Source organism: Heteronotia binoei, chromosome 11 (assembly GCF_032191835.1).
Source record: "Heteronotia binoei isolate CCM8104 ecotype False Entrance Well chromosome 11, APGP_CSIRO_Hbin_v1, whole genome shotgun sequence".
In the NCBI taxonomy this organism is placed as follows: Eukaryota; Metazoa; Chordata; class Lepidosauria; order Squamata; family Gekkonidae; genus Heteronotia; species Heteronotia binoei.
Window position 1 is genome coordinate 12,237,123 of NC_083233.1, and position 14,556 is coordinate 12,251,678.

A 14,556-nucleotide genomic window follows, 5' to 3' on the forward strand; every position below is an offset into this window, starting at 1 on the left:
TTTAAACATTTTAATTTTTTGTTGCTGCTATTGTGTCTAAAAGCAGCTTACTTGGCCTATTCCCTAGCGCCAGCTCTGAGGGCAATGGGTATATAAAGGGCCAGAGGAGCAGCACTACATATAGTCCCTATATATGTTGATGCGAGAATACAAACTTAAAAACCATGAGGGGGAAAAGCCCATGCCCATGTCCATCAGTGGCTATTAGCCACAAGTTATAGATGGAACTCTCTGTTTGGGACACGTGATGCTCATTATTCCTGGTGCTTGGAGGGCAGCAGTGGGAGGGCTTCTAGCGTCCTGGCCCTACTGGTGGACCTCCTGATGGCACCTGGGGTTTTTTGGCCACTGTGTGACAGAGTGTTGGATGGGCCAATGGCCTGGTCCAACATGGCTTCTCTTATGTTCTCTTACGTTCTTATGCCTACCTTATACAGAAAAATTTCCCAAGGTGCACTGATGCATTCAAGCTCTTTGAAATGCACACAGACCTTATGTTACCATGTCATTTCAAACTGAAGGCCTTCAAAGTACATCTCAGTGTGAGTATTTGCACTTGAGATCACTACACAAATGCAAACAAGGATTACACTCAATTGAGTGTTTAAAAAATGCACAGGAAAGCAAGAAAATGGTCCCATCCATGCATGGGTAGTTGGATGGATGCCAGTAGTGAAACAGCCCTCACAATTGTACAGGGCCGGATCTGGGGGCGGGGGGGGGGGGACAGAGGGGGGTGCTTGCCCTGGGCACCCACGGAGGGGGGCACCAAATTGGGTATGGAGTCCATAGTATTCTGTGCGACCATAAGATAGAATGGCCATAAGGGGGGCGCCATTTTTTTCATTTTGCCGCCCCCCTCAAAAAACATGTAGATCTGGTCCTGCAATTGTAATAGATAAGTTAGCTGTGCAGATACTACAGGCTGAAGTTCCAACAAAGGAACATAACTTTTTAGATAAATGGTTCCTATTTTTTGATTAGTCCAATCTAATGACCTCGTGAAATGTAAATTACCACAAAAATATGCTGACTTCATTTTGTTTTAATCTTGTAACAACAGATAGATTTTATTTATGGCGAAAGCCAGCATCCTACAGAAATATCGATACATATGATATAAGAACTATCAGTAAAACATGATAAAAGTATTATGGCATTATTAAAAAATAAGAAGAAATATACAGAAATGGCCATTAAGACAAATGTACTCAGGCATCTTAAGCTACTAATAATTTTCTTGTCCTAAAGGCAAACCAATCAAATTTAGCTATTTTAAGATTAACTGTAGGATATTTGCCCTCCAGGAGATTCTGTAACAACATTGTATTGTGCAACCTCATTTGATTGTATTTTTGAATGGATTTCTATTCATTGTTTGTGTTTGTTTGTGAAAATAAAATACTTAAAATAGGAAAGAACAAACAAACCCCAGTCTCCTCCCTACAAGAGGTTGTTCTGGAAACAGGCTGCAATTAGCATTTAGCTTTGCATGGATGAAACAGAATAGTGAGCCTTTGGGAGGAGGGACATGAACACCAGACTTACCTCTTTTCTGTAGTAAGTAGATGGGGACAATGTATAGCATGACATGCTGGATGTAATAAACCTCCAATTCAAAAGGTAGCTGAGGAAAAAAAGGGAAGCACTTTTGTAAACAGCTTACAAGAGTCCTTACAGAAATAGCTACTTAGAAATGAACACAAGAATCTAATTCAAGATTAGTAAAGCGGCCAGTCAAAGTTAAACATTTTTAAATCCCACTTATTTGGATAGCATTTAGAAGCAATTAACTTTAGCAGGATCATGCCAAATGCCATTAAACATGAACTCAGGGCACCTTTCTTCCTGCAGAAATAAACTGCTTCATGTTGTATTGAGCAGCATTTTGCCCTAGACTAGCAAGCTGCTTTCAGTTATTTCCTCAGTGTTAGTTTCAGGAGGGTAGCCCTGTTCGTCTGCAGTGGAAGAACCAGACTGACTCCAGTAGCATCTCAGACACCAACAAGCGTTTCAGGGTATATGAGCTTTCAAGAGCCAAAGCTCTCTCTGTCAGGTATCGTCAGATAGCTCTTGAAAGCTTATGGCCCCCTGAAAATCTCTAAGGTGCTACTGGACTCAAATGTAGCCCTTCCTCAATATTAGTGCCAATGAATTGTCGATTTGCAATCAAGAACTATGTACCAAACAATACAGCATTTTCTTTGTACATATCTATAAATCCAGCAAAAATTGGAAACAACCAATAATTTTCATAGCTTTATAGTCTCCCAACTATTATTCATCTATAATCTATAACAGGGGTGGGGAACCTCCGTCCCGAGGGCCGTATATGGCCCCTGAGGTCACTTGGTGTGGCCCTCGGGGATTGCTTGACTAAACTGAGCCATGTGGCAGCCTCCCTGGGGCCTGGCTGGCCTGCAAGGATTGTGGGGACCAGCTGCACTGCGCAGCAGCTTCCCCAGGCCCAGGCAGGGATCACAGGGCCCAGATGTATTGTGCGGCAGCCTCCCTGGGGCCTGGCTGGCCGGCCAGAATTGCTGCAGGGCCTGGAAAAGTTACTGTCACAGTTCATTTTGCACTTGATTATCCCAGATAGTGTGGCTTAATATGCTAATGAGTGTGTGACCTAATATGCTAATATTAGGGGATGTAGTCTAATATGCTACTGAGTCCTGCTGGGCTTTTTCTACAAAAAAGCCCTGGACCTATGCATTTGTGGGCGTGTGTGGGCCAGATTAGACTCTCCCCACATGACTTCAAATAGAAAAACAATTATTTGCATTAATTTTGCTGGCCTGAATCATTCTCCCTCGGCGGAGCACTGTTTTTTAAGCTGATAACTTTGTATAACCCGTGAATGACGTTATAAATATCCATATGGCCCTTGGAAGGAAAAAGGTTCCCCACCCCTGATCTATAATAATCCAAATGTTTTCATCCAGTGTAACACAGAATGTCAGTCTAGGACTGGTGAGATCTAGGTACAGCTCCCACCATTCAGTCATGAATGTTACACTCTTCTAAGTCCATTGACTTCAAAGGATTTAGAAGTCTATGACTCTGCTTAGGATTGCACTGTAGGAGATTTGTGCCAGTTCCTAAACTACCTCGCAGGTCTGTTGTTTATTTAAAGTAAGGAAGTGAGAACCATATAATTTATTATAGTTATCCCTTGGAAGAAGGGAGGGATAAAATATAATAAATTGGTTACTGTTGCAATAGAGGCAAGTTATTTGTGCTTCAAGAAAGATAACATGTTATTCAATACAGCTCAGACCAAATTTCAGAGCCACTTCTATGGCTGCAGTTAGACTGGCAGGCTGGCATGATTTGGGCGCACCTCTAATTACTCTGTCACATTTTGTGATGGAGATTTTCCATCAGACTCCCATCCTTATCTGGCCACACTGCAAGTTTATTCTGTGGTTGACCATTCAAATTAGTGCTGCGTGTCAAAGAAGGAGCACACAGTCTTCTTCTACTTCCTCCTCCTCTTCTTCTTCTAAATAACAGCCTTGACCCTTTTTTGAGCACATTTCTTGTGTGTGTGTGTACCCAAGCAGCTATGCACATATGCTCTACCATTTAAAAAAAATGGAACTAAGGTTTGAGCGTGCACCAGGGGAGTTCAGACATCCGGAAACACAGGATGAACGAAAGGGAATCCATTAGCACTGGAATTTAACTACTATCAATTTACTCCATCTCCAACGCATCTTTCGATGGGGTGATTGTGACTGGGGAACGGCTGCCAGATGTGACTGTATGACCAAGTCTATTTAATCTGTTAAGGAAAAGTGACAACATTGAGCCAAATTGCCCATCTGATCGCAGCTCAAGCATTCAGCTACCAATTAACAAAACAAGCTAATGCTAAGTTCCGGCTTCTCTGCAGATGAGCATGGAGGGAATCAGACAGAGAGGAACACTACCAGGGTAGTGTATAGCCAAAGAACAGGTCTCCCTTCTTGCTCAGAGGAGCAAGTAAGCACAACTCAGGAAATTTTATAAAGGTCTCAGATTCTGGCCAATTTAAGAAGGAATATTTGGCTTGCATTACTAGTTTCTTGGTGGTTCCCTCTAGGAATGGGCATAAACTGAACCACAAATTGTTATTCATGCTAAAAATGGCCAATTTGTGGTTCATCTGATCCCACTGCACCTGAACACGAAAATGAACCAGCCTTTTTTCTTGGGGTGTTGTTTAATTCATTTTTCCAACAGCTTGACACGATTCCCCAGTCCCCTGAGCTTCTAGTCAGTTTTCAGCAAAACTGACTAAAAGTTGCAACTCCACTCTCCCCAGCCCCTTGTGCTTCTGGTCAATTTCCAGTAGAACTGACTGATGAGCACCTGCTTTGGTGGGCTGTAGCTCAGCCCCATGGGAATCCAATTCATACCAAACTTGGAAAGCAGGCAGAGGAGAGTCCGCTGAAGAGTTCATCCCAAATTTGGCATCTCTAGCCCACTCGGGGACCGCTCTACATCTTCCCAAACTGAGTGAACCAACAAACAAACTGATGAACCACAAATCGTTCAGGAAATTGAAAGGAAAAAAACCCCCCCACAAACTGAACTATCAAAGCAGGCAATCCAACAAACCATAAAATGAAAAGAACCATTTTCACATTCCATGCCCATCTCTAGTTCCCTCCTAGCACTGGGTCTCCAATGGACATGTTTCAGGCCACCCGTTCAAGAACCACTACAGATTCAGATACTGGCATTAGAGATCAAAAGGCATTAAACTCAAATTTCCAAAGGCCCCAAGCCTGAAGACAAACATGCATTATAGCCAAGTACTTCTTTGCTGATTTAAAGAGATTACGTGATTTCATTCAATGGATGAGAATGCATGTATTATTGTGACAGCAACTTCTGTTAAAATGTACTTATGCAATAACAACTTCTGTCCACCGATTACACAAGTTCCTGCCTTATTTATTTATTCACTCATACTGGTTATTAATAAGTTATCTGGCCAACTAGTTATTATCCCAAAGCAACCACGTAGATTAATTACTCATCTCTCCATTGCAGCACATTCTTCAGGATGAGTACAATTTATCACATTTAATTCCAGGTCAGCTGTATTTTCATCAGTTGAGACAGAATATCTGTACCAACAACGTATTGCCTTTTTGGCAAAAAAACTATTGTTTTGTATCCTTTTAACACCAGTCCAAACTCAGTAAATTAAAATAGTGTAACAGTTGTTCAATAATTAAAATAATTGCTTACGTAACTGCCTATGTTCTCAGAGAGTGCTGTCTTTGAGTGGAGTTCAGTTTACCTTTGTCTTGCCATGAAACTTTTATAGCTGGAAAAGATCTGCCAATCACCAAAACCAGTTATTGCTATTATTTAGCGAGGAAACTGTGCCCATATACTATTTTAGGCTGATGCAAGGGTGCTTAGTGTTGCTTACCAAGTTAAAAGGGCATTTTACTAATGTTTCGAGATCACCCACTGCTTCACTTGTACTAAGCTTAGTCCTAGTACTAAAAATAAATTCTGTCTTGAGTCAGAAACCATGGCAAACTAAAGGCAAAGTGAGGCCAAACAGGGCTTCCTTGGTCATGGCACCAAAACTTTGGAATTCCATCCCCAGAGTGCTTCATCTCTCTGGGGATGAAAGACAGCAGGTAAAGACTTCTTTGCTTCATTCAGCATACCCCCAGTAACAGTCACTGGCCCTCCCTGATCGTTGTGTTATGTGCTTTTATTAAATTACTTTATAATTTTAAATATTCTTTTTAGTGGTTCTAGTGTTGTAATGGTTTTTTTAATGTGTGTCGCCTTGAAGATCCTGATCAGGTGGAAAGGTGTCATAAAAATGTTTTGAATAAACAAACAAATAATATGGTGGTTCGTCTGAAATCTCCAGTATAGTTTTGCTATAAATATATGCCTGTTCAAGCAAAAACAGTGTCAGTTTTGTCTGGGATTACAAGAACTTGTAAAGGGAACCCAACAATGAAAGATGCTTACTGTCAAGCTCCGATATTTCTCAATAACCAAGTCCTTTGTTTTAAATCAAAAGTAGGTTTATTGTTGAAAACTCAGGAGCTGTACCAGGGACACAAGCCTTGGAAGTAATGGAGTACAAACAGTTACGCAGTTGCTATATCAAAGGTTACACTGCAGATGCATACTTGAGTCACGGGTTCAAAGGTTACTAAGCAACTATCTATTTTATAACTAAGGAATTTTAGGCTATTGGAAACATCAAACCTTCTCACATTTCTTTGGGGAGAGATAAGGACTGTCTGTGTGAAACCATGAGAGAGGCAAGGTGAAGGTACTAACGGCCAGTCTGTAACATAAACATCTCAGGGCCAGATGGTTTTACTACTTGCCCGCTGACTTTAAAAAAGGGGGGAGAGATGGAGAGCTGATGACCAGCTCTCTACATAGAAAAATGCAGTCCAGAAATGAGCACGCTTGACACTTACACATCTATGGCCATGGCTTTAATAAGCATATACGGTTGTCTTTCCAGGTGTATTATTTTCTCTTTGCGTTTTTCATTTTGTATCCCACAATACTGAAAGTCTGAATGTCTGAAATAAGAAAGGCTTCCACCTGCTCTCTCTCTTTTTTTTTTTAAGTGTTATTTATATCTGGGTATGCACTGGAGACAGGCTGCTAAAATGTTTGTATAAACTAGTAACTTCTGTCAACTTATCTCCAAGGTTGCTTATTATTCCCAGGGGCTATTAAACGCACAAATAGGCAGCAACTTCTAATATGAGAAGGGAGTCTTCATAACAAAGCTGTATATGTTTGGGCCAACTTTAAAAAGTGATTTCCCCAAAATCAGAAGCAACCATTGAATGAAGTACAAGATTAATTTCTTCTTTTTAAAAGATTTAAAGTATCCAAAATTTGTCAGTTACACAATGACTGCACAAAGAATACTTTTGTAAACTGTTCTATTACAACACTACAAGAACAAAAACGATCTTTCATGCCCTGAAAACGGGTTGTTCTAGAGCCTGTCCAACAATGCAAATGTGTTTCCTGGTACAATATCATACCACTGACTCCTTCTCCAAACAATAAAAGTATAATGTCACGACACCAACACCCACTGCAGCATGCCATTAAGACAAAAAGAAGAAAACATCAAGATAATTAAGTGCTGCTACACAAAATTAACTCTTTCTTACAGAAGATCAATAAAAAGTATTTACAACTATTTGATGTAAACAACATAAAGAACAGGAACCAAAGCCACAGTATAAAATATCCCACTTGAAGAATTCTTAAAACAAAGTACTTAGTATGGTGTTGTGGTTAGAGCATCCAGCTAGGACCAAGGAGACTCAGGCCTGCTTGCCACGAAAGAGTGATCTTGGCCGAGGCAGAAGACATTCTGTGGGCTGTTCCCACCATCCATTCAGGAAGGCAGGGCATTAAACTCTTCCTATGTGTCATGGGACACCCTTCCCTTGGTTCTATTCCTGCCTCAACAGGGAGAGCAGCTCTAGCAGGCTATGCCTACTAATACTTTCTTCTTGTAGCTACCTACTACACAGTTCTTCCTTCCTCTACTCAACCCATGTCCATCTAATTCTACCCTCTGCTCAAATCTGCTCTGTCTCCTTCCCTCTCTCTTTGCTTCCCCTCCATTCCTTTCTCTGCCCTCCCTCAGGAAACAGCCACACAGCAGACACTGCCATGACCAGCAGGAAACAGGACAGCTTCTTTTCAGAAGAGGAGATGGAAGATCAGACCCAGGCAGCTGCCTCAGCTGAAGTGTACTCTAGAGCCAGCATGACCTCCTGGCTTGCTCAGGCTGCTGACAATGACAAAAGCATGGGGCGGGGGGGAGCACCATTTTGTGGCTCCTGACTCAGAAACCGTGCTCTGCCCCTGTTCTTCAGATGGGAGTGGCAGCCATCTTGGAAACCAGATTTTCACAGGAACAGGCTCCGGGAGAGCTTCTAGCCCCCGTATCTGGCCAGGAATGGCTGATGTCAAACTCCCTACAGGAGACTTCAAGAGAGGGCTGCCTCAGCTTCTATCCTTCACCAAGGGATGGTTAATGTGCCCTGCACCAGGAATCTGCTCCTATCCTCTGAGTTCATGAGTGTTTTCAAACCATGAGAGAAGAGATTTACAGTTTCTGTCATTCCAAGTGAGTAGGCTCTGCTACAGTACATTCACACTCACACTCACCCTCTCCCTCCCCAACCCCAGCAGGAAACCCAGAGACAATAAGTGGCCAATCAAGGCAGCACAAAACATAATTAAGTGCTGCTGCACAAAATTAACTCTTTATTACAGAAAGTCAATAAAAAGTGTTCACAATGATTTGATGTGAACATCACACCATATACAATAGCAGTAAACAGTAGTAAACACAGGGATACTTACTGGGAGAGGGATCAACGCTCTGAAAGTGAGACAGAAGACAAGGAGGGGAAATTTCTTTGACAAAGAGGTGGATGAAAGCCATTTTTCTAGTAGCTGCCACCTTGGCCAGATGGATCTCAGAGTTGAATGCACTCTCCACTAAACCAGAGCTTTGTGTTTTTCATAAGGAAAAAGTGATCCTATGGACGGACCCCACCTTTCAACCCAAGTTAGTGTCCATCTTCCACAAATCACAAGAGATATAGCTATCTTTGTTCTGTCGGAATCCAAAACACCCCAAGAAATCATGGCACACATCTGATGTTCAAAGAACTCGTAAAGCGTATCTGGTGAAGACAGAACACTTCAGAAAGACAGAGTCACTGTTCATCAATATCTCCCCACCCAACTTGGGAAAGACAATGTCTAAATTAACTGTCGGTTCCTCAATCAAGATATATATCATGCAGGTCTATAAGACTGAAGTTCCACTAGGCATTAAAGCACACTAAATATGGAGTGCAACCACTAATGCAGCCTTTGCAAGAAACGCTTCAGTAGAGGAGGCATGCAGAGCAGCAACATGGTCCTCAACCGTGACACATGTGAGGCAGTACAAGTTGAATGTGTATGATTCTGCAGATTCATCCTTTGACAGAAGAGTGTTGCAGTACATAATTCCTGAAAGGGGTGATATCCCACACAAAAAACAGATGACTGCTATGCAAGGACCCATGAGATGTCTTCCACCTCAGGGGCTTTGGCTACTTACTGTGAAGGGTCCTTCTCCTCTGAGGAAAGTAAGACATCTTGCCCTTCCTACTCACGTTGCCACAGGTTGCTGCTATTTCTGCCTTCTTTTCTTCTGTTCTTTTGTGTCCAGTGGCAGACTGGGTCTGTGTGTTTCTCCTATTCTTTAAGTTCTAGTTTTCTAAGTTTTCAAGTGTTTATCCGGTTTTATTGAGGTTTTCCCTGTTTTGACTGCTTCTGGACACCCAAACTGAGGGAAGGATGGCCCCACATCACACAGGAATAAGAATAGTTTAATTTCCTGCCTCCCTGAATAGATGGTAGTATCTTCCTTTCTTCAGAGGAGAAGGACCCTTCTCAGTAAGTAGCCAAAGGTTCATTGAGTTTTAGCAATAGCTACCTCACAGGATTGCTGAAAGGATAAAATAGAGGAGAGTAGAACCATGTATGCTATCTTAAGCTCCTTAGAGGAAGGTCAGAATAAAAATGAAATACACTGTAAGTATCCAGATCCCTAAGGAAATCAAATTTAACACTTTGATTCCCTTTCCTAGAGATGTAACGGTCCAAAACTGATACAACACAAATCTTATTGTCCTCATACAGCATTTATTCCAGGCCCACAGATATTCAGGTTTACAGTTTTTCCTATAACTACTTATTTCTGGTCTCCTTTCTCTTTTCGAAAGGAAAGCTACAACACTGTAAACAGTATGAAGAGGAGGAAATCTACAATATATATTGGAACACTGCAAACTGGGCTGCGATCAAGGTGTCCCTTATGTTAGACTTATGTTAGACATAAAGGTATATTTGCAATTTACCTTATATTCCTTTCTACAAGCTGCCTCAAAGGTAGGATATATTTAAGAGTAGTAGATGTGCCTAACTACTAGACATGTTTTATCTGAATTAGAGTGGACATGGCCTTGATCACTAATTATATTAGCTAGGATGGGGTAGTGCATGCCTGTTGATTCTACTAGATCTCTCTGTGGATTTCAATACCATCATAGTACTCTTCTGGATAGGCCGGCTGGGTTGGGAGTAAAAGACACCATGCTTCTGTGTTTTTAGCTGACCAGCTGATTCCACAAAGGATCCACCTTGTCTCCCATGCTATTTAACATCTACATGAAACTGCTGGGAGAAGTCATCTGGAGATTTGTAATGAGGTGTCACCAAAATGCAGATTACACTCAGGTCTATATCAATAACTAAAAGTAAGATGGGTCTGTGGAAGTCCTGAATAGGAATCTGGAGAAGGTAATGGGATGGATGGGGGCCAATAAACCAAAGCTCAATCCAGACAAATCTGAGATAATGTTGGTCCAAGAAGAAACTGCTTGAAGACTGTGGAGTCAGCCTGTCCTGGAGGAGCTTCCTGAAGCAGGTTCATAGCTCAGGAATACTACTGGACCCTGGCTTATAATTGAAGGCTTGGGTCTCCTCCATGGCATGTAGTGCCTTTTATTAGCTTTGGCTGGAAAGCAAGCTATGACCATTTCTCAGAAAGCATAATATGACCATGGTGATCCATGCTCTCATCACATTCAAGTTAGATTACTCTAATGTGTTCTAAATGGGGCTGCCTTTGAAAACTTCAGAAACTTCAAAGTGCAGTGGTCAGACTATTGTCAGAGGTCAGCAGGGACAGCCCTAGGGAGTGACAGATGCTGCCCTGACTACAGAAAGGGCATTTTCTGTGGTGGCACCTTGCATCTGAATCATCCTTCTACCTGAGGATCCACATGGGTGATTGCCCTAACCAAGACGTATAAGGTTCCACAGCCTTCTGTGCAATGGAGCCAGGCTGGTCTGGACTGCAAGAACATCAAAGGTTCATTGCTATCCGATGTTAGCAACAGCAAGCTTACTAATAAACACACACAGGAATTCTGCAGAAATCTAGGGTGGCACCATATGATGGTCATGAGTCAGATATTTGTTCAGACTTGATACAGAAGTTTTTAAAGACTATTCTATGAAATTTGCTAGAGTGCATTGATCTTCCTTCCTTCCTTCCAACTAACTGGATATTTCTTCATCTATAAATGCACAAATAGTTTCAGCCATCTGAGAAAAATCCTCCATGTGTGGAAGTCAACAGAGACCATTTAATTTAGCAGAGTAATATCACTGTGAACTACTATTGTTCTTCGGAAAAAAGATGTTGTAAAACATTTTCCTGTACATATGAAGCTTGGGACCATAATCTATTTTTTTTAAAGACTAAAGTCATCAAACTTGAACTCTGTAAAGAACAGTTTAAGTTACACCAGAAGTCTGCCAGCAACTTAAGATAGTGACACATGGGAAGATCTATTAATTGTTCCAGCAGACACCTACAAGATCTTTCAGCTGTTCTTCTATAGATAATGCTGTGAGCCTGTCCAGACAAATTTATTAACAGTTAATACGAAAAAGTACGAGTCCAGTGGCACCTTTAAGACCAACAAAGTTTTAGTCAACGTATAAGCTTTGGTGTGTATGCACAAAGACATGCCTGCACACAAAAGCTGATACCTTGAATAAAACTTTGTTGGTCTTAAAAGTGAAATGGACTCAAACTTTGTTCTGTGCTTCAGACAAACACAGCTACCCACCTGAATCTAAGTTAATACGAAATTCTCACTTATTGAAAGTCAATTCTACCTCTCTTATTCTGTAAATTGGAAGTGAGGAAGATTTTCCTTTCTGACAGCCTCAAACAAGCTACTTAACTACAGGGCTCCATGCCTTCTCATCTGTAAAATGTGTCTTTCAATATAGTACAGAAGTAAAAAAAAATTGTTGATTTAATTATCTCAGATGCTAGGATTCTACTTGTCTTTCTGCAGATTTTGGATAATTTGAAACAGACCTGTGATCTGTCGAAGTACACACGATGTCTGTTACATAACATTTAGCTAGATAAAAGAGATTTACTAGCCATTGTGGTGAAGTGGTTAAGAGTTGGACTAGTGTCTGGGAGACTCACTTCTGCCATAGAAGCTCAGTGGGTGACCTTGGGCCACTCACACTCTCTCAGCTTAACCTACCTCACAGAGTTGCTGTTGGAATAAAATAGAGGGGTGGAGAATGATGTAAGCTGCTTTGGGTCCCCATTGGGGAGAAAGGCGGGGCATAAAATAATTAAATAAATAAATAAAACATACCAGAATTTTTTTAAAAATAGTGCATTCCTATTCACTGAAAAATAATAGTTTGAAGTGAAAAGGCTAGAACTGCATCAGTTGATCTAGCAAAAAAGAAGAAAGAAAAAGAAAAGCTCTTGTACAGGGAACCTGCCAGAACATTGCAACATGGGGCTGATGTTACAAAGACACAGGAAGGGGGGGAAAACTTAACCCAATAAAATTGAATCAAAAACCGAAAAGGTAAGAAGGAAACTTAGAAGAGAGATAAAACCTTATATACTTGTTATACATAAAAATACATGTATTTATTTTGAGAAAAGTTAAGAACATATAAGGGCCCAATGAAAGCCTCGTCACAATGTACAAATGACATACACACAAGGACAAGTTAATGCAACCTAACTTGTTTCAGCCTGTTAAGGCTTTCAGAGGTCAATCAATATGAGGTCCAAACAGGCACATGTTCCAAAGAACTGACAAACAATGTCAATACTGGCCCAAAAAAGGAATGCTCCAAAGCAAGATCAACAGACAAAAGACAGGGATGTTTATGAGGCCTCTTCAGAATAAGTAATGTGTCCAGTGCATTTGCACAGGTGGTAAAAGATGTTACTGTCATGTATCTTCCCATTCTGGTCCAGAAAGTAACAATATGTTCAACTAATCAAAGCCAAAATGTCCTCAATACTCACATCAGATGATTCATTATTTTTACTCCAGAATGAGAAAACATATTAATCCAGGCCAATGAGATTTCACCACCCTGTCTCCATTCCATTAGTTCATCTCTATAAATGATTAAAGGTTTCCCATGCTCTCATTCACAACACCATATACAACACAGATAACTCTCATTAAGTGAATGATGACAACGGCAAATCAACTGTAGAAACCACTACAAAACACATAGATGCCAGACTTACCTGTGGACTTCTCTGTAGGACCACATGGTGGGGGGGGGGGGGCAGGAGGTGTGGCAACACAGGCTCCAGCTCCATGGTTGGCAGCAACGGCCATGGAGGCTGCTGCAACTGCACAGGCTCCTCTCTGCCTCTTCCCCATCCCCAAGCCTGGCCAATCAGGTGTGGCCTGGTGTAGCCAGGGGCAGGTCCTGACTGGAATAAAAGTGGACCTGCCAGAGCTGCCTAGCTATTCCGCCTTGTGGCTTCACTCACCCAACCCTCCCATTTTCATGTTGTTCTGGTTGTTTCCTGTTCTTCTTTGCTCTTATTGTCACAAGTGTGCATGGGGTTGGATCCACTTGGGGGGAAATCTGGCCTACGTGCCCATTTTGCTCGTCTTGGGAACCCCTTAAGGTATTTTAGGGTCAGAACTTACAGGGGACATGTTCAGCTTGCGGGCTGCCAAGGCACCCTCACTTTCAGGAGTCAGAGGAAACCACACAGTGGCCTGCACCTATGTGGGATCCTATAGACTTCCACTCACGGCATCCCCTAGCACAGGGGTGGCCAACGGTAGCTCTCCAGATGTTTTTTGCCTACAACTCCCATCAGCCCCAGCCACTGGCCATGCTGGCTGGGGCTGATGGGAGTTGTAGGCAAAAAACATCTGGAGAGCTACCGCTGGCCACCCCTGCCCTAGCAGACAAGCTGCGAGTGGTCTGTATATCAGCCTGCAGGAGCATGGGCCAATGGCTAGATTCTTTTGCCCCATTCTGCACTGAGGCTCCTTCAGCTGTAACCAGTAAAGGTTGTGCCCAGATTTATAAGTTTTGTTGGTGTTTTTCTTGCATGCTATGGAGGGCTGCCTTGCCATCTTCCTGCTCCTCCCCTTTGGAACTGGGCCCACAGCTGTTACTTTTATTACAAAACACAAGTTTGTCTCTTCGTTAGCACAGCAAAAGAACAAAAAAATGGTGCAGTGGGGAAAAGAGCAGTTTTATTGTCTGTATGCAGTTTGCCTACGTGTCTTCAGGAGGGATCTGTATAATAGTATCAAGCAATTCCTACAGCAACAAAATTTCAGAGACAAGTGGGAACTGCTTGATACTATTATACAGATTCCCCTGAAGAAGCGTAGGCGAAACACATAGAGTCAATGCAACAGAATAAAACTATTCTTTCTCCCCACTGTACGTTTTTTTTCTTCTGCTCCATCTTTGGTGTGGCCCTCTTTTCCTATATTTCTGTTTGCTTATGCAGTCATGAATAAAGTAACATCCAAAGTGCCTAAATGATATGAATGATATACATTTTCAATTTAAGAGCGAAGTAAACTTTGGGGGGTCCAGAATAGAAGCATACCACTTGGGCAAAACAGTGGACAGTCTCAGCTGAAGCGT

The 14,556-nt window shown here is 41.9% G+C and overlaps 1 protein-coding gene across 1 annotated transcript in view; it reads right to left on the reverse strand.

The window, feature by feature from the left end:
- Positions 1–14,556, reverse strand: part of TMEM164 (transmembrane protein 164) — a 77,715-nt gene that overhangs the window by 13,627 nt on the left and 49,532 nt on the right. Inside the window, exon 4 of the mRNA XM_060249987.1 lies at positions 1,549–1,627. Within this exon, the coding sequence (XP_060105970.1) occupies positions 1,549–1,627 (79 nt within the window). The remainder of the gene's footprint in view (positions 1–1,548; positions 1,628–14,556) is intronic.